This window comes from Peromyscus eremicus, chromosome X, assembly GCF_949786415.1.
Source record: "Peromyscus eremicus chromosome X, PerEre_H2_v1, whole genome shotgun sequence".
In the NCBI taxonomy this organism is placed as follows: Eukaryota; Metazoa; Chordata; class Mammalia; order Rodentia; family Cricetidae; genus Peromyscus; species Peromyscus eremicus.
Genome location: NC_081439.1, coordinates 58,146,261 through 58,170,044, shown reverse-complemented (window position 1 = coordinate 58,170,044; position 23,784 = coordinate 58,146,261). Strand labels below are relative to the sequence as shown.

At 43.2% G+C, this 23,784-nt stretch overlaps 1 protein-coding gene and 1 long non-coding RNA gene across 3 annotated transcripts; one reads left to right on the top strand and one right to left on the bottom strand.

The window, feature by feature from the left end:
- Positions 1-458: 458 nt before the first annotated feature.
- Positions 459-1,567, bottom strand: Zcchc13 (zinc finger CCHC-type containing 13). Its single transcript, XM_059250534.1, has one exon. It carries the CDS (start codon positions 1,468-1,470, stop codon positions 961-963), a length of 510 nt encoding a protein of 169 aa, XP_059106517.1. The 5' UTR covers positions 1,471-1,567; the 3' UTR covers positions 459-960.
- A 4,539-nt stretch (positions 1,568-6,106) lies between these two features.
- On the top strand, positions 6,107-22,715 carry LOC131899571 (uncharacterized). Of its 2 annotated transcripts, none has more exons than XR_009376099.1 (4): positions 6,107-6,253; positions 13,316-13,405; positions 21,677-21,779; positions 22,582-22,715. It is a non-coding gene; the product is annotated as an uncharacterized LOC131899571 (long non-coding RNA). The 2 variants fall into 2 exon arrangements; XR_009376100.1 differs by lacking the exon at positions 6,107-6,253 and adding an exon at positions 10,703-10,919.
- The last annotated feature ends 1,069 nt before the right edge of the window (positions 22,716-23,784 follow it).

Below are 23,784 nucleotides of genomic sequence, written 5' to 3'. Positions count from 1 at the left end.
TTTGTGTGTGTGTGTGTATGTGTGTGTGTGTGTAACTGTAGGTATATGCCTGTGTGCCTTGTGTGTGTAAGAAGACAACTTTGTGGAACTGGCTCTTTACTTTCCTCTTTATGTGGGTTTCAGGAACCAAACTCAGGTGGCCAAACTTGCACCATCAGGTGGCAAGCACCTTTACCTGCTGAGCCATTTCACTGACCCAAGATGTCTTCGAATATTGTTTAAAAGCTAACAAGATCAGAACTGGGTGTAGTCGCTCACACCTATAATCTCAGCACTTGGGAAGTTAAGGTAGAAGGAGAGATGTATGTTTGGGGGCCAAACCTGGGATACAGAGTGAGCTCTTGATTAAAAACACCAAAAAAGCCCTTTAGAATAAAACCAAACAACCAAAAAGCTAACAAAGATCAATTATCCAAAGCTATCAGTATAATAAAATTAAATTTAAAAGCTTGTCAAACTTATAGTTTCAGAAACAGTTTTATTTGCTCTAATGGTCTCTGAGGAAATGCTACTTCATCAAGATGTTCTTGCCCCCACCTCCAAGAAAATACAGTTTCTCTTCTTGTCTTTTAGTTGGCTTTCTTCTGCTTCATGGCTGTTTACCTTTTTCTGACACGCATACTATTATTTGTTAGTAAACTCAAAGGCAATGTTCTAAGCTTATCCTGATGTTTTCACTATCAATTCCTAATGAAATGTGCCAAAACGAACATGTTCAAAGAGTCCACCAGTTGTCTCCCATTCAAAATGCCTGCCCTCTCTGGATTTCAACGCAACAACCAAACAGCACATTGATGATGTTTTTGATGGTTTTCCCCCCCCCCAAGTCTTTTCCTGTCTTAAGATGGTAATTATGGCGACTTAGGAGTAGCTTCTAACTATCACCCTTTTGATTAGTAAGGAAATTTTACAAACAGCATAGCTAAATAGTAAAGGTGAGGGGCTTAAAAGTACTAAGTACTAAGCGGTAGCCTCAATGGGGCATTCCCTGGCTAGATGTCCAGATTCGCCGCAGCGGTAGCAGCTGACTTCGCTCGCCTTGCTGCAGTTAACCGCCATGTGGCCATTCTCACCACATCTGTAGCACTTAATTTGGGTGCAGTCTTTCTGGATGTGCCCAAATTCGCCGCACGTGTAGCATTTCTGCTCTTCCTGCCGGTCGCAATCACGAGCCAGATGACCAGGTCTGCTGCAGATGTAACAGCACTGCTCCCTCTCTCGTTTAGGCTGGGTACAGTCTTTAGCGATGTGGCCTCTTTTCCCGCAGTTGTAGCAGGTGTCCTGGAGATCACAGTCCTTGGCATAATGACCAGTTTCACCACAGCGATAACAGATGTCAGACTGGCTGGCGGAGCTGCATTGAGGACCTCTGCCACGACTTCTTGGTGTTCGCCCTCGAGTTCCTCCTTTAGGACACTCCCGGGCCCAGTGGCCAGAGCGTCCACACTTGAAGCAACTTTTACTGCTCATGGGTACGGTGAGATCTTCCAGTGAGCAGGCCCACACACCGCTGCCACGGATCCCCGAGGCTACCCCACTTGATGGCTTAGATACAAATGGCGGTTTTTCCTAGCTGGCTTCTGTGACGTTGCATGAGCTTTGCACACGGCCTCAGTGGCCTGGCGTCACAGGTTTTTTGATATGCGCGTGTGCATTTAGTTTGGTTTAGTTTTAGTTTTCCCAGACATCTTGACATCATGTCACCACCTATTCCAGCTTGGTCTTGAACTCAAGATCCTTTTGCCTACGCCTCATGAGCGCTGGGACTATAGATATGTACCACTCACTACACGAGTCTAAATATTTTTCGTTGGTTTTCAACACTTAAGTTATTAAATTTGACTTTGAATCCCTTTATGTTCAGGAATTCTGACCTGTAGAATATTTCATAATTCAGTTATTCTCTCTAAATGTGGTGTCACAACCCTATAATCCCAGGTTCAGGAGGCCTGCACAACATTGTGAGTTCTACACCAACCTTGGGTACATAACAAGAAAATTTAATTACTTACTAGATCACAAAGAAAGCCCTTTCCATAGTTTCTATGTAATTTTAATTAATTAATTATTATGAGGCAGTGTCTTGCTGTGTAGTCATGGATTACCTGGAACTCACTATTTACGACAATCTGGCCTCAAACTTTCAGGAACTCTCCTGCCTTAGCCTCCTGAGTGCCGGGTTTACTGGTGTACGCCATATCCAGCTTTCATAACTAGTGTTTGTTTTTAAATAAAATATGTTTATAAAAATAATGTGTCTACACTAGTGGAAGCCCATGAACTGTGGACTTGTGGCTGTGGAGCCCCCATGGGACTGGACTAGGCCCTCTGGATACAGGAGCCGGTTGTTTGACTCGAACTGTTTTGGGGGGCACCCAGGCAGGGGGATCGGAATCTGTCCCTGGTCTATGGGCAGGCTTCTGGGAATCTGGTGCCTGTGGTGTGACGCCTTGCACAGCCTTGGTGCAGTGGGAAGGGGCTTGGACCTGCCTAGGCTCAGTGTGCTGGACTCTGCTGACTCCCCATGGGAGACCTCGATTTGGGGGACGTGGGGATGCAGGGTGGCTTGGGAGAGAGGGCTAGGGGTGGGAGGAGGGGGGAGGGGGATTTGTGGATGGTATGTGGAGTGAGTAGAAAATTTCTTAATAAAGAAAAATGAAAAAAACAAATAATAGGTCCACAAGGGCTGGCGATATAGCTCAGTGATACAGTACCTGCCTAGCATGTACAGAGCTTACATTCCATCTCCAGTAAACAATAAATCAGATATATATGTATTTTTATTTACTTATTTACTTTTTATTTTTATTTTTTATTTATTTATGTTATTTATTTATTTATTTATTTTTTGGGTTTTCTGAGACAGAGTTTCTCTGTGAAACAGTCCTGGCTGTCCTGGAACTCACTCTGTAGACCAGGCTGGCCTCAAACTCACAGAGATCCACCTGCCTCTGCCTCCTGAGTGAGTGCTGGGATTAAAGTCATGTACCACCACCAGGCTTTGGTTTTGTTTTTCAAGACAGGGTTTCTCTGTGTAGCCCCGGCTGTTCTGAAACTAACTCTGTACACCAGGCTGGCCTTGAACTCACAGAGATCTTCCTGCCTCTGCCTCTGGAGAGCTGGGATTAAAAATCTACAGTGAAATTTGCTCACATTTTAACACATTTTATTACAGCAAACTTAACTTTCCATGTTTGTGGCAATGGGGGGGGGGCATGGTTCAAGTAGCCCAGCTTGCCTTGAAGTAACTCAGGATGAATTTCTGATCCACCTGCCTCTACCTCCAAAGTACTAGGATTACACAAGTGGCCTGCCATTCCTGACTTGCAATCTTCACTTTTAACATAAATGCATTATTTATGTTGTTAAAGAACAAAAATGAAGCATTCAATATAAAAACAATGTTTTTGCTTGGAAAATAAATGCAATTAAAATGAGTTGGCTATACAGCTGACCTGTATAGTACTTGCTTAGGCTGTGGGTCTGATCCCAATCAAAACAAAATGTTTATAAATACATTCAAACATGGAAATTATTTGGGTTTGTTTTTCTTTTTGTTTTTTTGAAGGGTCTCGTGTAGCTGGAGATGGCCTTTAACTTTATCCTCCTGGCGCTGCCTCTCAGTGCTGGGATTATAGGCATGTGATACCACACTTACCTTTCCTTTTAACGTGGGTGTGTGATGCTGGAGCTCTAACTCTGGCTCTTATACATATTAGGAAAGCACTCTACAACTGGGCTAAATCCAGCCCTTATGGTCTCTCTTTTCTTTATTTTAATGGAGTTTTACTAGATTGTGTGGCTAGGGCTAGTTTCAAATGATCTTTCTGCCCCAGACTACAAGTACATGCCACTCTGCCCTCTTGATCTTCTTTATTTTATGTATGTATAGATATATGGATGTATGCATGTATGTGTAAGAAATAATATCTGACGGTTCATTTTCAAAATAACACTCTAAGTCAGTCAGTTTAGGTCACAAACTAGAGAAAAAGAGGAAACACTAGACCCCTAGGGGTTGGACCCTGCTAAATCAGCTACCCTCCTCCCCCCTGTTTCTGCTGGTCTAGCACCCCATCCCCAATTAAGTGATTAGAATGGAAATTACTAACAGCCAAGCTTGCCTGCAAGGCCTTACAACTGATAAAGTTTAAAATAACTAGGGTGTAAAGCAGAGATGAACCTATTCATGTTTTTTGTTGAGAAAAAGACAAATGTAAGCATCGGGCACTGGTCGCCCAGCCTTTAATCCCAGCATTACAGATATGTGCCACAATACAGGTTTAAATAGTGTTGAATCTGAAGCCACGGCTTTGTCCAGGCTAGGCAAATACTCTACCAACTGAGATACGTCCTCAACCCTAAAATACAATTCTTGATACCCCTTATAATTAAAAATCTCAGAGAAATTAAATTATAAGAAAGAAATATCTTGGAAATTTAGAGATGATTTTTAACATTTCTAATTGTGTTAACAATTTGTCGGATGTAAAAATATGTTGTTTCAGGGCTAGAGAGTTGGCTCAGCGGTTAAGAGCATTGACTGCTCTTCAAGAAGACCCAGGTTCAATTCCCAGCATCCACATGTCAGCTCACATTTGTCTGGAACTCCAGTTCCAGGGCTTCTGACACCCTTGCACAGACATACATGCAGGCAAAACACCAATGAACATTAAATAAAAATAAATTAAAAAATGTTTATCCTAACGGTAATCTAGAAGAATGTTCTTAAATGTAATCTTCAGACAGAACTAAGCTAGTTTTACAGAAAAGTATTAGGTCGAGCTTTGTAACTACAATCTGTTTTAATTCTGTATGAGTACAACTTTTGTTCTGAGATGCTATCTAACACTTTCATGGTGGACTCCAGGTACACTTAGCTTAAAGGCCTCTTCTATTGCTTAAATTTGGAAAAAAAAAAAAAAAAAAAAAAAGAGGTTTTTCATCACAGTCTTCTTCCCCTCAGAGAAAAAGTTCTTCCAGAAATGAGGGAGGGAATTGTGAAAGTTGGAATGTCTTACTGAAAAGGAGTGACTAGAGCTAAAAACATCGAGGTTCTTATGCATGTTACGTATCTGTCCACTAGGTGACGCAATATGTTTATGGCCCGGCCTTCTACTTCCATTCCGCTCATGCTGTTTCAGGTATCAGCATGCAACTGTTTTTCTTCTCCCCCCCCCCCACCCCCCTCATTTTTGCTTGTATGCTTCTGGTGCTCTCCGTGAAAATGCACACTGTAATGAAGTGCTGGATAGACAGGCGCCGGTCACATTACACTTTTTCTAGTCTCTCAAGATCTAGGAATGAATAAGAAAAGGGGGGATGTGTTAAAGAGACCCTTAAAAACTAAGACTTCCCACAAGAAACAGCACGCTGGGAGTGAAAAGAGCCTGCCCCCAAAGCCCTGGTTCCAGGTATCAGGAAAAGATTTATCCCAGTTTCTGTAACTTGGGCCCACATCTAAATCTATACACATCTATTTCCCCTTTTTTGGAGGGGTAGGGGCTTTTGTTTGTTTGTTTGTTTTCTCTCCAGGAACTTTTGTGGCACAGACTGGCCTAGAATCTACTATGTAGGTGAGGTTGAACTCTTCATCTTCCTACCTACTTGTCTTAAATGCTGGAATTACAGGCACTCATCATGGTCAGTTTGCTTGTTTGTTTGTTTGTTTGTTTGTTTTTGTTTTTCCCAAAACAGTTAGAATATTAGGCACAACAGGAAATACTCAGGGGTTTTGCAGAGCTCCAGAGTCGCAGAGAAGGCCAAGAAATGGAGGATAAGTCAGGAAGGGAATAATAAGTTGTGCGACTTGACAATGGAATGGTAAATTAGGAACGATGGGGGAAGATATTGACGACAGAAGAACGAGCTGCGGAAGGGATGGGTGGTAGGCGCCACTGCGAGCAGAGAGGTGGGAGAAGCAGGGTGGGCTAGGGACCTGGGTACCGGGCAAGCAGTGAAGGCTCGGTGGGCTGTTGTAGGTCGTGAAGGGGCGCTCGGAGGCAAGGGGGCAGGGGGTGGGGGTGGAGCGGAGCGCATGCGTCTGAGCGCACTGCAGCGCTCCTTGGAGAGGCTGTGGGCTTTCGGCATCAGCGCAGAGGCTGCGGGGACAGCAGGTTTCCTCCCTGGTGTTCATTGCCCTTAAGTCAAGACTGCGGCCACCCAGGCACGTCTCTGGGTCCCGCCGCTCCCTCCACACTCTCGGCACTGCTAGCAGTCAGAATTTTTGCCACGACACTCGCTTCAGCAAGAGGTAAAGGAACGACGAAGGGCAAAAATGTAACATGGAGGGCGGCAGAGGGAACGTGGGTCAGGAAAATCCTTAATTTGTGTGTACTCCCCTTTGACGGGAGGGAAAACTGGAGGCCAAAAGAGCCCCAGCCCTCCAAAAGGATGTCGAGCATTTACTTATGAAAGAGATATTTTGACTCTTAGGTTTGAGGCACCTGAGCATCACTCCTTTCCTTGACATCCCTGTTGAAAACAAAAAACTTTCGAGTTCTTCATTTGTTGCGAGTGTATCAAAAGGATGAGGCTCTATCTGTTTGTTGTTGTTGTTGTTGTTTTGGTTTGGTTTGGTTTAGTTTGGTTAGGTTTTTTTGTCGTCTTATTGAGACTGACGGATGGGGGCCTCGAACTCGCGACCACCTCCGGCTAAAACTGGGATTACGGGCGTAAAATGCCACGCTCGGCTCTGATTCAGTGGTTTAGCATAAGAAGTTTCCTTGCCTTTGTTCAGGTTGGAGGGTTTTTACTACATCAAGGGGATTTGTGGACCCGGTAGCCTCTCCCTTAGGATGCTGGCGGATTGCATCTAGATTTGGGATATGCTTTATTTTTTTCCCCCCATATGCAATTTAGCTGGTTCATCACAGTTAACACTGTTAGGTAATGTTGCTAATGATACCCTTTAGTCACCCGGGGACAACTTTGGCGAGAAACACGTGCAGATGCACCCGGCATTGAATTTATATCTATACACGCACACGCGCGCACACACACACACACACACACACACTCTACGGGAGGGGAGGCTAGTAAAGACAGGCGCGCTTTGCGTGTACTTTAGTCACCCGGGGACAACTTTGGCGAGAAACACGTGCAGATACACCCAGCATGGAATTTATACACACACACACACACACACACACACACACACACACACACACACCCACACACCACGGGAGGGAGGCTAGTAAAGACAGGCGGGCTTTGCATGTACTTTAAGATCCCAAATGAGGACTCAGCACCAAGTGGTGGCGCTCAAGTACTCTTGAGAAAGCCTGACATAAGGGGAGGGGTTCCACTTGCACGGGAGATCGTGGCCCGTTGGGTGAGGGTGGGGTGGAGAGGCAAGGAGGTGAAACCACGCATGCTCATTGCAAGCAAAGGCGTCTGCGCGGCAATCAACGTGCGCATGCGTAAGTGAGAGCCCGGGGACCGGTTGCGTTCAACACTAGTGATGGAGAAGTGCGCCAATGGTTTGGCTGGGAGGGCGGGAGGCGCGTAATGTTCTGATAATTATGATTGCGAAATAGCGAGGGGTTCGGTAAGTTGTCCTTCATCCAAATCGCCATCTTAGGCTAGGAGGACTTGTAGAGAGGCAAATCTACTTTTCTAGTTGTTGAAGGGCTCGATCTGAGTTGGAGACTGCGGCCAAACTCACTGAAAGTCATTCCAGAATCTTAAGTCTCTCCGTGGTCAGTCTGATAATGGGAATTTTAAAATATAGAGAAGATAGGCTGTAAAAGGTTGCCGCCGCAGCATGCTGTGCTTACTGTCTACCCACATTCAGACAAAGCCTATTCGAGAAAGACTTCTGAATGATCCTGGCCGATCTTGGCTCTCATTTATCTCACCCACCAGAGTAGCCGAACGCGTGACTACAGTGAAGTACGCTACTATTGTGTGCCTGAAACGCTTGGACTTTTCTCCTCTACAAAATATAGGCGAGAGGATTTAGCTATTTCTAAACTCTTATTACATTGATTGAAACCTAAGATCTGGGCGAATGGCCTCTTTAAACTTACTGACACGTAGAGACACTAAAAGTAAAGGCAGTGGTAATATGAAGGAGTCCCGGGGTTACGCCCTTTCTCTCTCTCTCTCTCTCTCTCTCTCTCTCTCTCTCTCTCTCTCTCTCCCTCTCTCCCTCTCTCCCTCTCTCCCTCTCTCTCTCCCTCTCCTCTCCCTCTCTCTCCTGCTTGGCCTGAGATTAAGCTGGGAAATTGGAGGTTGGTTGTTTCATTTTGTTTGGGTGCTGAACTGTTTTGCCTCTGAGGATTACTACTCAAAATCTACAGTTAATTGCTAAAACTAATAATTTAACTTTTAGATATGGGAAAGAATAGAGAATTTTAGAATGAGATAGCTTTTCTATTAATCTGTCAATGGTCTTTTGCTGTCACTATTTCATTCTCTGGGCCTGTTTGTCTAATAATATGTACAGATCTATAGTACTTACAAGCACAAGATACCAGTCTAAAGGTTTGACTTATTTCATAACCTCCACAATCCTATGGAATAAAATGGTATTACTCATTTTATTACAGATGAGAACTTTGAGGAACACAGATTGTCTAAGGTTTTATAGCCGGTTTGAATGGTCGAGCCCGGGTATTTCTCCACGTTTTCTTGTTTCATAGTCCTGTGCTTGTAACATTTCTTATCCCTTACAACGAAGGGACACATTTAAGGGAATTATTTCAATTTTTGTCTGAAATCATAAATCTTAACCAAAGCATTAAGAAAGGAGACTGTTTACTGTTTTTACCTCAGTGCACAGTATTACAAAAATGGGAGACAAAAAGTAACTCGATGATTTGGAACCTCCGAGAGTGGCTCTCCTTCTGTACAGTGTCTTCTATATTTTTTTGTTCTGCAGAGGGCATAAAATGGCCAACTGCAGCAGGCTGGACACACCCTTGTTTTTGCTTGATTTATGATATGGTCCAAGGCTTTGGCAACCAGAGTTTGCTGCAGATTTAAAAAAAAAAAAACCTTTTACTGATAATTTGTTGTTGGCTCAAAATTCTTTCTTTGTATGTTTCCAGTTTTATTTTTATTCAAGTAATATTTCATATCTTATTATCTGTTGAAATTTTAACTTTACTGTTGATTGCTCATTAGTGTTCTATTATTCAGATTTTTGTTTTGTGAGATAGAGCTTCTGTGTAGCCCTAGCTGTCCTGGAACTAGCTCTGTATACCAGGCTGGCCTCGAACTCAGAGATCACCTGCCTCTGCCTCCCAAGCGCTGCAATAAAAGGCGTGTGCCACCACTGCCCGACATACTCAGATTTTTATAACCCCAGTATTTGGGAGAGTGAGGCAGGAGGATTGCTATGAGTTGGCTACATGGCAAAACCTTGTCTTATAAAACAACAAAAATGTGTTACGAGACACAGAAAAATTCCATCTTGTCTTTGTAAAACCTTCTGAACCAATGGACTTTTTTCTTCTTTTTGGTTTGTTTTAGAATAACAATAATTTTACTACATCGTAAAATTTGTTGTTCCAGATAAGTCATAAAAAAATCAGATTTTTGTTGTTGATTTCTGAAGGGAGGAATCTACACTCGGTAGTAAGGGCTGTCTGTGGTGTTTATATTCTGGTTTTGGTTCAGTCAGTTTGCTTATCGACAGTGTCTAAAAACTTAGAAGAGGCTATTGTAAAGGACTGACTATTTGCTTTTAAAACATGCAGCTAGAGCACCTTAAAGAGAAGAAAGTACCATTTCCCTCAAAACAAAAATCCCGAAGTTAATTCCTGAAGTTAACCCTGAAACTAACTTTATTGACAATGTTTTATTCTTAAACCACGACAGGGGAAATTAATAAAAAGCAGAGAGCCACTGCTTTAAAAGTTGTGCAAAAGTCTAAATGATACTGCATCTTTTGCTGATGGGTCCTCTGGATTAAGAGCATTTTAAAAAAAAAGCCTTGCAGAACTGTGCGCGTGCCGTACTGGGTGGAGACCGCTTATCTTGCAAAGTGCACAAACATTTTCCCAACTTGTCTACATTAAAATACACAATTTGGTCATGAAATACACTTGAGATGCTGCCAATGGTTATTCTGGGGATTTCAGGTTTAAAGTCCCTTCCCAAAAATGGAATTCTGAGGGTCAGCACTGACCACGTGGAAGCTCTTTGTTCTCCGGCATTGTCCGTGCCCCCCCCCCCCCCCTTGTGGGGCTACGCGGCTGGGCCTGCTGGAACCTAGGCTGAATTCCAACTCGCTCTGTAGGCGAGAAGGACGGGAGCGCTAGATCTCCCTCCTCCTAAATGCTGTTCTCGTGATTCTGGTTTAAAGCCGGAAAGTTGTTGTGCCAGGAAACTCTGGTTTTCCCTAAAGATCTCTAGTGGGATGCTCGACCATCTTGTCGACTCCAGACCTCTTCCATTGCTCGAGTGGAAGGCCCAGGATCTATTTCCGGGTGACATCGTGTCTCCGGCCGCTGCCATCACAGCCCCTCGGGAAATGTAGTCTCAGGTTGTGCGCGCGGGCTGAGCCTCCCCCCCTCACCCCCCCCTCGTCCGAAGGAAGCCTCTTTTCCCGCGCACCGTGCGGAGCGCGGGTGGCAGAAACGGAAGTGACGTGCCGCAGTGAGACGGGGACTTGAACGGGGCGGGGGGGGGGGGGGACCTGGAGCTGAGTCACTCCCTGCAGCGCATGCTGCTGTGCCTGTGTCAAATGGTGGGATTTCCGGAGCTTTTTACGGTGGTAATCTGTCCGCAAAGAGACTCTTACTGTTGCCCGGTTTTGAAGAAGGGAGTGAAAATGTTTCATTCTGCTGGGTTTTGTTTGTTTTTCGAGACAGGATTTCTCTCTGTGTAGCTTTGGAGCCTGTCCTGGAACAGGCTGGCTTCGAACTCACAGAGATCCACCTGTCTCTATCTCCTGAATGCTGGGATTAAAGGTGTGTGCCACCACTGCCCGGCTCATTCTGGTTTTTAATGTACAGGTGAATCAGGTGTTCTCAGACTTTATGGGAAAGGTGGCGAGTATTCTTTGATTCCTGGAACCGGTTACTCCTGGTCCATATGCTTTGCTTATTTAAGGTGTATTAAATGCAGTGGTCAAACATTAATATTCCATATTCATGTCTCATGTATATTTTGCGTTTAATAGTCTGTGTGTGTGTGTGTGTGTGTGTGTGTGTGTGTGTGTGTGATGGGAAATAGTCTCATGTAGTGTAGGATGACCGTTGAAAGTTTAATCCTCCTGCCTCCACTTCCCCAGTGCTGGGATTGTGAGTGGCATTGCTAAGTCTTGCTTTTATTTATTTACTTATTTATATATTTATTTTTACTTATTTTTGAAGCAGTCTCACTAATGTGGCTCAGGCTAGTCTAGTATTCCCTATGTAATGCAGGCTAACCTGTTTGTGGGGATCATAACACCCCACACTCCTGGATTGTATAGGCCTGGCAAATGGAACTTTTTTTTTTTAATCAGAGTAGGTTGTGGATTTGGGGGTTTATAGGAGCCAGGGGAGCTTAATTGTTTCAACTACTTAGGCACACTGATTTTAACCTAGTTAGTTGTAACCTTGTTTTTAATCTTTTTTCTAGCTGTAGATAGTATGAAATAAGGCTTGTATGTGGTGGGTTTGAAGGACTGAAATATGAAAGAAAGGCGGTGGCGGGGAGGGGGAGGTCGTGCTTTACAGAAGGTGGTTGGAAACATCGTTTTTTTGGAGCTCTGTCTATCTTAAGCATTCCACTCCTTGCCAGCATCTGCTTCTCCAATCTGAACTAGGATCAGGAATTAAGGAAAATGTGGAATTATGAAATGGCCAAACAGTTTTTAAAAGTATTTAACCCTTGATTTGTGCAACTGGTTTTTTTTCCCTCTGGTTGTTACAACACCCAACAGCCTGGAGAAACACCTCATTGGAAGAAATTTTACATCAGCCATTAGAGTACAACCTGATAAGTCTTTCAGCACTTGTCTTCTGTCTGTGCACATACCTGTTTTCTTATGTTCTAAACTGTAGGATCCATGAGGGCAGGGGAAATTTCACTTCCAAAGCTCATTCTGGCATATTAGTAGGCCTTACCAATATTTACTGGATGAATAAATGAATTAGTCATCAACAAACATTTGTGTGATCTCTATAGGTTCCTGACTGTCAACTGTTTTCTTCAAAACGATCCGACACTTTTTTTTTTCTAGTTATCTATTTTCTCGGGGATTTTCAAGAGACAACGCTTTTTTTTGTGTTTGGATTTCAGGCCTTGGTATTTCCATGTGTTTCTGCTGTAGGTTCTGCTGACATTTGCTTCCTTGGTGAGGCCTGGGTGCTAGTTGTTGGATCTGAGCCTCATCCTAACGGCCCAGTGTTTGCCAAAAGCTCCTTTTCCTTGTTTCATTCCTCTTTCAACCCCCCACCCACCCACACACACCACCACCACCACCAGCAGCAGCAGCAGCAGCAGCAGCACTGGAATCACCTTTAAACAGTATAAAACCATGTAGTCCCTGCAATCCTCATTTTCGCAAATACTTTTCTGTTGGAAAAGGAACGTTTTTGTCTCCAGATACTTTGGCAAAGCCTTTACCTTCCCCAATTCATTTACCAGGGACCCATTTAGCATTTTAGAAACTCATTCAGCAGCATATGGTAATGACAGCATTTGAAAATTGAGGCAGGAGGATCACTATGGGTTTGAAGCCAGCCTGGGATACATACAGAATAACTCCCCACACACAAACACCAAAAAGGAAGAAAAAAGAAGCTCTGTATTGCTTTTGGCAAGTCTTTTGATGTTGTCTCAGATATTCTGAGATTTTAAATTCTCAGGGTCTTATAGTTACTAACTGTCCTTCAGGATCTCCTTTTGAGCACTAACTCTAGACATTCATTTTTTCTTTTGTTTTCTTCCAGGAAGAATAGTTTATTGAGTGCACTGCAAGAGGATGGCCTGCTTCCCCTTTAAAAATATCCTTCATAATGACTTGAAGCATGTGGACATGGCAAAACCTAAATGCCTTCCCACTTGCCGGCCCGGCCCCCCCCCCCCCCCCCCCCCCCGCCACACACACACACACACACACACACACACACACACACACCCCATGAATTTGCACTGAGAATGCAGAAAGGAAGGACTTTGGAATAAGGCAGAAAAGTAGGCTGAGGCAAATATTTAGACTTTGGTCGCTATGGTTGGTTTTGTTTGTTTTAGCAATGCCAGGAGATAGACAGTAGGCCCTTGTACATGCTAGACATTCTAGCTAAGTGCTGTCCCAATGAATTACAGCTGTATCTCCTGTTAGATGGCACTAAAGCTTTTGCTTTGTTTTGTTTAGATCTGCTTTCTTAGAACCCTAGCTGTCTGACTTTGAACCTGAGGAGGACTGCACGTACCCCATGTCTCTGCTCAAGTGCTGGGATTACAGGTTTGTACCACCATTCCTGTTTCATTGTTTTTATTCAGTGCTAGCGGTGCAACCTAGGGCTTCCTGCGTGTTAAATGAATACTTGGCCGACTGAACTACATCATCACTCCCCCCTCCTTTTCAGAAAACAAGACTGTACTTTTCTGAGATAGGGTCTGATGTAGGCCAGGCTGGCCTCAAACTCCTGATCCCACCGTCTCAGCCTCCGAAGTTCTAGGATTGCAGGCATGAGCCACTTGGCCTGGCAATTGATTGTGCTAATTTTGTTTTTTAACTTTGATTTTTATGAATATGGGTGTTTGGCCTGCAGGTATGTGTGTGCTGTGTTCCTGTAGTGCCCTACAATACCAGAAGAACATACTGAGTCTCCTGGAACTGGAGCTACAGTAGGGTGTGAACCACCATTTGCGTGCGGGGAAGAGCAGCCAGTGCTCTTAACTGCCAGAGCCATCTCTAGCCCCTAACCTTTTTTTAATGCACTAATTTCTTTTTAAATCAAGTCAACACATTTATTACCAGTTACATGCTTTATAGAAAGAGGTATGGAGATTGGGTCAGGGTTGTAAAAGCAAAAACAAATGGTTGCAGAGATGTCTCCTCTTCAGGAGCAACTGCTGCATTTTTACAAAACTTCTTTGTAGAGGCACTCCTGGGTGCACTTAAAATAGCAGATCTTCTTGCAGGAGCTGGTGCCAGAACTGGATTCATATATGGCACAGGAGCAGTTGGGGTCCGTGACAAGTGGAGGTAGCAGCTAGAGATGGGAGACCAGAGCTGGTGTGCTAAGAGGAAGCCTGATCTAAGTTTCCAATTTTTAACTAGAGAAGCCAGGAGTGTGAAGTAATTCGCTTACTCAGATTTATTCTGCTAGCCAGCTGGGGTATTAATAAGAGTTTAGAGCCTGCCCCTGGCCCAAGGCAAAAGCACTGTTTTGGTGGTCTCCCCTAAGAGTCTGTTGTCATTCATTTGCTACACCGAAAAGTTAAAGATCTATAAGGCAGATGTAAGAAAGGTAAAAAACTTAAAACAAACTCTGCCTCGGTATAGCTTTGTGGGAGTCCAAGGCCCTAAGATGGACTATCACCATCACCAAAGCAAACATTAAAAGTAACAAAACCCACCATAATGGGGGTTGAGATTGAAGATCTGGACCAGTGTTGGCTGCAAGGGCTTACTCAATCAATCATTCCTTGCACCAAAAGAAAACCAATATGGAGGAACATTGTTTAGGCTTATATCGTGATGCGCTCATTCTGGAGGTAAAATGGGGATGGGCCTAACAATTTTCTTCTTCAAAGTACTTGCTGGGTTTCTTCTACCATTTATAAATGTTTTCAAGTACCCACATAGAATGCCTAATTCCTAGATTTATAATGAAAAAAAATTTTTTTGGTGTTTTGTTTTGTTTTGTTTCCGAGACAGGGTTTCTTTGTGTAGCTTTGCGCCTTTCCTGGAACTCACTCGGTAGCCCAGGATGGCCTCGAACTCACAGAGATCCACCTGTCTCTGCCTCCCGAGTGCTGGAATTAAAGGCGTGCGCCACCACCGCCCGGCTATAATGAAAACTTTATTGTTCTTTATCTTATTCATTCCTGATTGTTGGGTTTCAAAAATCTTTCTGTGCCAGGAGGCGTTCACCTTTAATCCCAGCACTCAGGAAGCCGAGGCAAGGGGATCTCTGGGTTCGAGGCCAGCCTGGTCTATAAAGTGAGTTTCAGGACAGCCAGGACTATTACATGGAGAAAATCAATTTCAAAAACAAACAAAAACTTTCTGTTTTAATCTCTTTGTATCTGATTTATCAGGGTGCAAAAAAAACAGCTCCTTTTGATTCTTAACCTGCATCTTCCAAACTGAGATGAATATTGATTAGTATAGCCTAACTACAAAGTGCAGATTCTCCCAGAAAGGATTAGAGTAGCTAGATAAAGCAGCCATTTTGCTTTTGAAAGAATGGCTCCTGGTCATTGTTCGCTGAAAATACTATGAGAAAGGAAAGGTGTTAAACCATGCCCAGTACCTTGTAGTAGACAAGCTTCATCCTTTTTCTGCCTCTGGGGCAAATGGTTTCCTAAATACTTGTTACTGGATAAAAGTCTAAAATACAATACCAATGAAGGTGTAATTAGCATTTGAAATTCTAGTAATAGGATTTTAAGCTCACCTGCTGCTAGCTTTCCTTTGATCAATTAGAGAAGAGTTCAAAGCCAGCAGGTGGTGGCGCACAGCATTTTCCCAGGTAGGCAGAGGCAGGCAGATCTCTGAGTTCAGGCGAACAGTTCTCATAGCTGGGACTCAGCAGAGAAACCTTGTCTCAAAAACAAAACAACACATAGACGAAAGAAAAGAGCACAATCCAGAACGCTGTTTAATTTTATCTTGAACTCTGGTGACCTCTGTGAGTGTCACTTTAATTTAAATGGAGGGGCAAAAACCATGTCATAGTCATCTTTTTATTTCTCTTATAATAAAGGTTTATGTTCATTGCTACGTGTATATATTCCCAAGCATGTACTTAGGGATATATAAAAAAAAGTTTCAAGGATGGGCATGTTCACAGTTTTGATAGCAGTAAATAATGGCAAAACCTATTCATGAGTAGGAATTCTGTTAAATAATCTTTTGTGTATTTGTGCACAGTAAAAAAGCCATTAAAATTAGAAATATTCCTAGCACTTGGAAGGCAGAGACAGATCCCTAGAAGTTCAAGGCCAATCTGATCTATGCAGCAAGTTCTAGGCTAGCAAAGACTACATTAGTGAGAACCTATCTCAAAAATAAATCAATGTAGAAGAAACTCAAAGTAATAAAATTGTTATAAAGGGTTTACTAATAGATTTGCTTAGTAGAATTAGCTAAAATCGAATTACTTTTAGTAAAGTAACTAATTCACACAAAGTAGAATTAGCTAAGGGAGCATTGCCTCTAAAAGAAAAGTAGTTAGACAAGCCTGTTAGAGAGCAGCAGAAATTTAGGATGCTAGGGTGTAATGTTTATTCACCAGGATTGTCCACCCTTTAAGGCCCATCACCATAACAAAGGAGACAATCCTGACTTAAACCAGTTCTTTGGGCATTCCCAAGGAACTTGCCTCTAAATGGCAGCTCAAGGGGGCAGTGCAGGAACACAACCAGCATGAAATCCTGCCTTTCCCTAAAGCCCCAGGTTCTCTCTGGGGAAAAGCTCAATTCTACTAGATGGGAAGATCACCCTGGGTAACAACTACTTGAGAAGAAAACATTGGTATATTTAAGAAATAATTCTGAGCCGGGGGGGGGGGGGGGGGGGGGTGGGGTGGGGGGGGGTGGGGGGTTGGGGGTGGAGGGGGGTGGCGGCGGCGGCGGCGGCGGCGGCGGCGGCGGCGGCGGCGCAGGCCTTTAATCCCAGCACTCAGGAGGCAGAGGCAGGCAGATCTCTGTGAGTTGGAGGCCAGCCTGGGCTACAGAGTGAGATCCAGGACAGGCTCCAAAGCTACACAGAGAAACCCTGTCTTGAAAAAACAAAAGAAAAAAGAAAAAAAGAAAATTCTGAAAGAGAGAGAGAGAGAGAGAGAGAAAAAAAGAAAGAAAGAAAGAAAGAAAGAAAGAAAGAAAGAAAGAAAGAAAGAAAGAAAAAGAAAGAAAGGAAGAAAGGAAGGAAGAAAGGAAAAGAAATACACATTGTCACAGCACTCAGGAGGCAGAGGTAGGGGAATCTCTGAGTTCAAGGCCAGCCTGAACCTTGTCTCGAAAACGACAGAAAAGAGAGAAAGAAATAATCCTGGCACTGTCTTTGCTGTGTAAATCTCTCATTGCCCAAGTGGCCAGGCAGAATCTCTAGGCTCTGTTTATATTGTTCAAAGTGCAACCTGGGCCCAGGACCTAAAAGAGGTTTTAAGGATGACAGCATATGTAGAATGCTTAAGCCTAAGGTTTATATAAGTTAGTAAAATCTATTCAAGGTGGGCTCCTCTCTTGAGCATTAGCCAGAGTTAGATGAGCGCTATTAAAGAGGATTTTCCATTATTAGTCTCTAAGGGTGTGAAATGATTTCTCACTGGGAAAAGGGATATAACAAAATAAGTAAAAAGAGGGTAATAATAAGCTGATGATGGTGACCCATGCCTGGAATCCTAGCACCTGGGAAGTGGAGGCAGCATAATCAGGAGTCTGAAGTCATCTTTGCTACATAGAGTTTAAGGCTAGCCTGGGTTACCTAAGACCCTGCTTCAAAACAAAGAAAATGTCTCATAGATGAATATTGTCTTAGATTACATGTAGTAATTTAAGAAAATGACTGTAGAAGAGTAAATATAGGTGATTTAACTTTTATAAAATCAGAGCTCCTGTTCGTGGTTATACATGAAAATAGTTAGGACAAACAGAGCTCACATGTTACACTTTTTAGAATTCTGGATGGCTTTGTTTCTGTCCTTAATAGAACTGTGGGTCTCTTTTTCTTACATAACAAAAGGTTGAGCAAGGCCTTGTACGCATTCAGCTTGGTACTCTTAACACTGACCAGACCCTCAGTCTCTACTGGCCCTCAGATGAGGTTTTGTTATTGGTTGGCAGTGCTAGGTAATCTTAACTCAAGGCACTGGACTTGGGTGGATTCAGGTGCACAAACATGTTTCCTGAAGCCGAGTTTGTTTGAAGATTTTAAGGTTTTCGCATCTGACTCTTCAATGGAGCAACCTTAACAGAAGTGGAGTATAAAAAAGATGGTTGCAGGACTTGGAAGCTGGCGAAATTCATTTAGCAAAGAGCTGGCCTGGAGCATAGCAGAAGAGAGCTGTGAAAATAAGTTCTCTTTGTTTCCAGAGAGAGGTACTGCCAACTCGGCAAGTGCAGGCATTTTACAGACTCCAGTTCATACTTAACGTTGATTTCCCTGTTAGGTCATGTCCACATTCCTTCTCCCGGCCTTGGCTCTATGGGTTAAACACATTATAATAACAGGGAGTGGCAGCAGCTGCTCATGGCTACACAGATCTTAATCTAGTAAATAGCAGCTTTAGTTTCCCTAAGAAAGGGGGAGCTCAAACTCTTTAAGGTGTATGCTCCCCCCACCCCCCGCCACCCCGCCTCCCGCCCAGTTCAGCTGGGCACCAGACTTTGCACACTTATGGGGAAAGCTTTCAGTCAGGTTTCCTGGCCACCAGTAGACTAGAGAACTGATGGTGTTTGGCTGTTGGTAGGTGGTGGGTGACACTATTCAACTTGAGCCCTAGGAATCTGCTACTTAGACTTCCTGAGGTTTAAGTTGAGGACGGCTTTTGTCTCATGAAGACACAAGAAACCTAGCAGTTTTAGCTGGTACTGCCAACATCTAATGACAGGTTAATAGCCTAGGTTTTGAGTCATTGCTGAATTGCTAGAGTTTTGCGGTCCTTTTTATGGTCAGCACCTGGGAACTGTAAACGTAAGAAGCAGTAGGATTGCCTCCCCAGAACCATGGATACTTGAGGTCTTTGGCTTTTGCTTTGACATCTTCCCTCCCAGCTATTCCACCAGTGAGGAGTCTTGGAGATTAGGAGACTAGCCACTTTTGATAACCTGAACAGCTGCTGTTTTTCACTACTACATACCCGGCAAGGGGATGGAATTAGGAAGGGCAGTGCTTTTTTTTCTTTGGAACCAAGAGTTTTGTGAATCCCGTACTGTCACCTGATGATAACTAGTAAAGGATTGGTCTCTGCTTATGTTCCTTTGAGATGGGGTTCCTAAGGCTGTCCTGGAGCTTTTTCAACCCCTTTGCCTCTGTGCTGGCGATAGCATCCCAGGTTGTATTGGGTTATTTGGGTCAGGGATATGGAATGTAGGTTCATAGACTGCCAGGCATAGAGAGCTGGCCAAGGAGTCACATTTGTCTCACATTCAAAGATAGGGCTAATGAAGCCTCCGAGGAAAGATTGGAATTAAATTAAGGTCTGAGTTAGAGTTCCATACATTTGACAATTTACTATAGTTACTTGGTACCTCTACCTAATTTAACTTCTTATTTTGTTTTTCAGAGTTCCAGGAGTCAAATTTGATCTTATGCATGCTTGGCAAGCAGTCTACCCCTGATTTCAATCCTCTAGCCTTTAGGGTTTTTTTTTTTTTTTTTTTTTTTTTTTTTTTTTTTTTTTTTTTTGAGACAGTCTTTCTTTGTAGCTCATGCTGGTCTCCTACATAATCCTCCTACCTTGTCTCTCGAATGCTGGTATTACAGGCCTATGATACCTTGCCTATCCCAAGTCAACGTTTTACACATTAAGAAAACAAACATGAAAGAAGAAGAGGCTTTTCTAGGAAGGAGTATGAGGAACATAGAAGGGGAATGAGAAGGTAATGGGATAGTGTGATCAAAACATATTCTATGACTCCCCAGGGGAGACCTTGCCTTGGAGGAAGTGGGAATGGGGGACAGAATGGGGGGAAGGCTGGGGGGTTGGAGGAGGAAGGACAGGGGAATCTGTGGCTGATATGTAAAATTAAATGAATTCAAAAAAAAAAAATTCTAGCCGGGCGGTGGTGGCGCACACCTTTAATCCCAGCACTCGGGAGGCAGAGCCAGGCAGATCTCTGTGAGTTCAAGGCCAGCCTGGTCTACAGAGTGACATCCAGGAAAGGCACAAAGCTACACAGAGAAACCCTGTCTCAAAAAACCAAAAAAAAAAAAAAAACATATTCTATACATGCACAAAGTGTCAAGAGATAAGATTTTTTAAAAAGCAAAAATGAGGGGCTGGAGAGATGGCTCAGTGGTTAAGAAAACTGACTACTTTTCCAAAGGACCCAGGTTCAATTCCTAGCACCCACATGGTGGCTCACAACTGTCTGTAACTCTAGGGGATGCGCCTTAATATTCAGTTGTGTCTTGCTATGAATTCCTTGTGCTCATAATTCTCCTAAAATGTGTATTTGTGTGTGAGTCTCCGTTTCAAAGTCACATAGACAGAACTTTCTGCCTCTGAGCTCCAGGCCCCCTCTTTAGCATTTGTTTTGGGTATCTGCCATTTGCAAATACCCTCCTTGAGCTACTTCCTAAGATAGAGTCAACCCCAAACAAAGCCTTAAAAGACAAGCAAGGAACAGATAGCTACCAGGCCGACTGTTAGACCCCTGAAAACTCCCCGAACTAAGATAAAATGTCCTTTCTGAGACTACATGTCTCACAGGCCAATTGCCTACCAACTAGATGAACATGCTTTGTGCAAATCAAGGCCTCCCATCTCTCTCTCACTGCCCTAGAGGTTCCCCTCAGCAGGTGTTTCAAGCTGTGATGCAGATTGACTAGCTATCAGTACTCTTCCCCCGCCCTGCCCTGTCAGGAAACTGGCCACAGAGGAAAAAAGTGACAATTTTAACTTCTAGTGACCTACAGACTTTCCCTACCCTATCACCTGTAAGTCTATAGTTGATAGATTCGTAAAGCCTTCACCTAACCACAGTAAGAATATATTTCTAACACATAAATTCCTTTTCTGATTTATCCCAACTACTAACTGACTCCACTCTTATCTCTCCCCTTTTGGGTTGCAAATAAAATTGCCAGAAAGCCTCTAGCAGGGACCCCTACAATCTTGTGCTGTATCCAAAACACAAGATGTTTCTGTTTGGGATAGGATATAGACCAGTCCTGGAGAAGGTGGGGGACAGAGAAGGATGGGGAGGAAGGACCGAAGGATGGAGAATTGAGAGATTGAAGATGAGAGAGAATTAGTATTGGAAACAACTAGGAATGGAGGGAATGAAGAATTGAAGGAATAGGAATGGAAAGATTGAAGAATTGCGGAAACTAGGAACTGAAGATTGAAGGATTGAGGAATTGAGGAACTGAAGATTAGAGGGAAATAAGAATTGAGAGAACGAGAAGAAGGGAACTAAGGAAATAAAGAGAGATCTGAGAGTTGAACTGGTGACTGAATGATGGTGACTGAGGAATAAACGAACTGAAGAGCTCTGAGCAACTGGATTCATTCCCGCGACACTGGTAGTGGCTCTCCTGGGTCCCTGGATTTGTATAAATTTAAGGCTGGACCCTTAAATATTACACAAAATGGTAAGAGTAGAAAAATACTGGTTTAGTTACAAACATTAAATGTATTTAATTATTCATTTATTTGTTGTGCCAGAGAGTAAACTAAGGTTTGAAAGTACCCTGGAGAGAGGGGGCAAAGGGAGGGAAAAATGAAATCTGTGGTATGATTATGTAGATTGCAAAGGAGGAGGAAAAAATGAAAGTAAGGTTGGATTTCAAACCTTGACTATTCTGTCTTAATTTGTTTCTTGTTCCTGTCTCCAGATGATGCTGTTAGAAAATTTGCTGCTTGTGATGAGATGCATTGAGCCCTTTGATCCAGTGAGGTTATTAAAGAATGCAGTTTTGAAATCATGGTAAAATCTGAGTAAGTGATTCAGTGTCTCCACTGGGCTTGCCTAGCTAAAGAAAAGGGACAGGGAAGGTGTTCTTACTAGGCATCAGTTACATCACATTTACCCATTATGGAAAATAGATTAAAATATTCAATCTACACTAAAGAAGAAAGAAGCTAATCTCCTTTTTTGACTTCCATTTTTATAGATGGTAAAATTGGAAATTTTCCAAGATTTTAGTTACGGTAATAGATTTGAATTCAAATCTGTCTACATAAAAATAAATTTGAATGCTCACTGAAAGATTTTTTTTATCATTTTAAAAATCATTATGTTCGAGGCCAGCCTGGGCTACCAAGTGAGTTCTAGGAAAGGCGCAAAGCTACACAGAGAAACCCTGTCTCAAAAAACCAAAAAAAAAAAAATCATTATGATTACTTTGGGATTTGGTGGGGTATGGGGGCTGGTCATGAACTGGATATATAACCCAGGCAGGTCTAAGACATGGCAGTCCTTCTGCCTCAGCCTCCTTATCCCTGGTAAAAGTATGAGCTATCAGGTTATTACAGTTTCTAAGATCATTTTCCTGATGATGATAATTACCATGAGATAAAATATGATTATATGCCGGGCAATGGTAGTGCACGCCTTAAACCCCAGCACTTGGGAGGCAGAGCCAGGTAAATCTCTGTGAGTTTGAGACCAGCATGGTCTACAGAGTGAGGTCCAGGACAGGCACCTAAACCACATGGAAAAACCCTGTCTCAAAAAAAAAAAAAAAGACAAAATAATGATTATATATCAAATCACCTGGGATGCTTGTTGAACATGCAGGTTGCCTGGAACCAGAATTTTGTCATTGGTGAAGATAAACTTTTAAGACCTGCCCCATAGACTGTCCTGCTCAAAATTCACCAGCACACCAGGATATCCATTTCCATGGACACCTTTGGGAGACAGTTGGAGAGCCTTGGTAAGTTGTTAGTACTTTTGATGAGATTTCTCATTTGGTAACAAAAAGAAAGTGGTCACCATGTGGCATTCCAGCCTTCTTCCATAGATAGTAAGTACTACCTGAGATTATTTTAGTTGGTAACCAGACCCTGCCCTTATGGGACTTTCCTTTTTGTGAGGTAGGATAGTGGCTAAATACTAAATGTATAGTGTATCATGAATGTTTTATTGGGGTTTCCCTTTTATTTTATTTCTTTGTTTATTTTGGTTTTTCGAGACAGTTTCTCTGTGTAGCCTTGGCTGCCCTGGAACTCACTCTGTAGACCAGGCTGACCTCAAACTCACAGAGATCCACCTGCTTCTGTCTCCCGAGTGCTGGGATTAAAGGTGTGTGCCAGTATCACCCAGCAAGATTTTTCCCTTTATGATGTGAAAAATAACATTGAATGAAGTTAGCCAAGTGGAGTGGCTGTAATCCCAGGCAGATTGAGGTAGGAAGATTGCCATTTTGAGGCCACCATAGACTACATAGCAAGACTAAGTTAAACCAAGCAGTATCTCATGTTTTCCTCTCCTCTCGCTGTTTTTTCTGCTTCTTTTTTTTGGTTTTTCGAGACAGGGTTTCTCTGTGTAGCTTTGTGCCTTTCCTGGAACTCGGTTTGTAGACCAGGCTGGCCTCGAACTCACGGAGATCCGCCTGGCTCTGCCTCCCGAGTGCTGGGATTAAAGGCGTGCGCCACCACCGCCTGGCTCTTTTTAAAGATTTGACAGGGTCCCTGGAGCCCAGGTTAACATGGAACTTTAGTCCACCATGTCCCCAAAGTTGGCAATCCATTACTACCGCCACCTGAGTGCTGGGATTACAGGTAGTCACCCTCCCATTTCTGCTACTGTTAACACCTGCCATTGCTTCTTTTGTTTTTTTTAAGATCTATTTATTTAATATGTATACAATGTGCTGTCAGCATGTATGCCTGCATGCCAGAAGAGAGAGAGTGCCAGATATTGTTATAGATAGTTGTGATCCACCATGTGGGTGCTGGGAACTGAACTCAGGACCTCTGGAAGAGCAGCCAGTGCTTT

Excerpts from the sequence above, each read along its gene's own strand:
- Zcchc13 (XM_059250534.1), bottom strand. The coding sequence starts at position 1,470 with ATGAGCAGTAAAAGTTGCTTCAAGTGTGGACGCTCTGGCCACTGGGCC.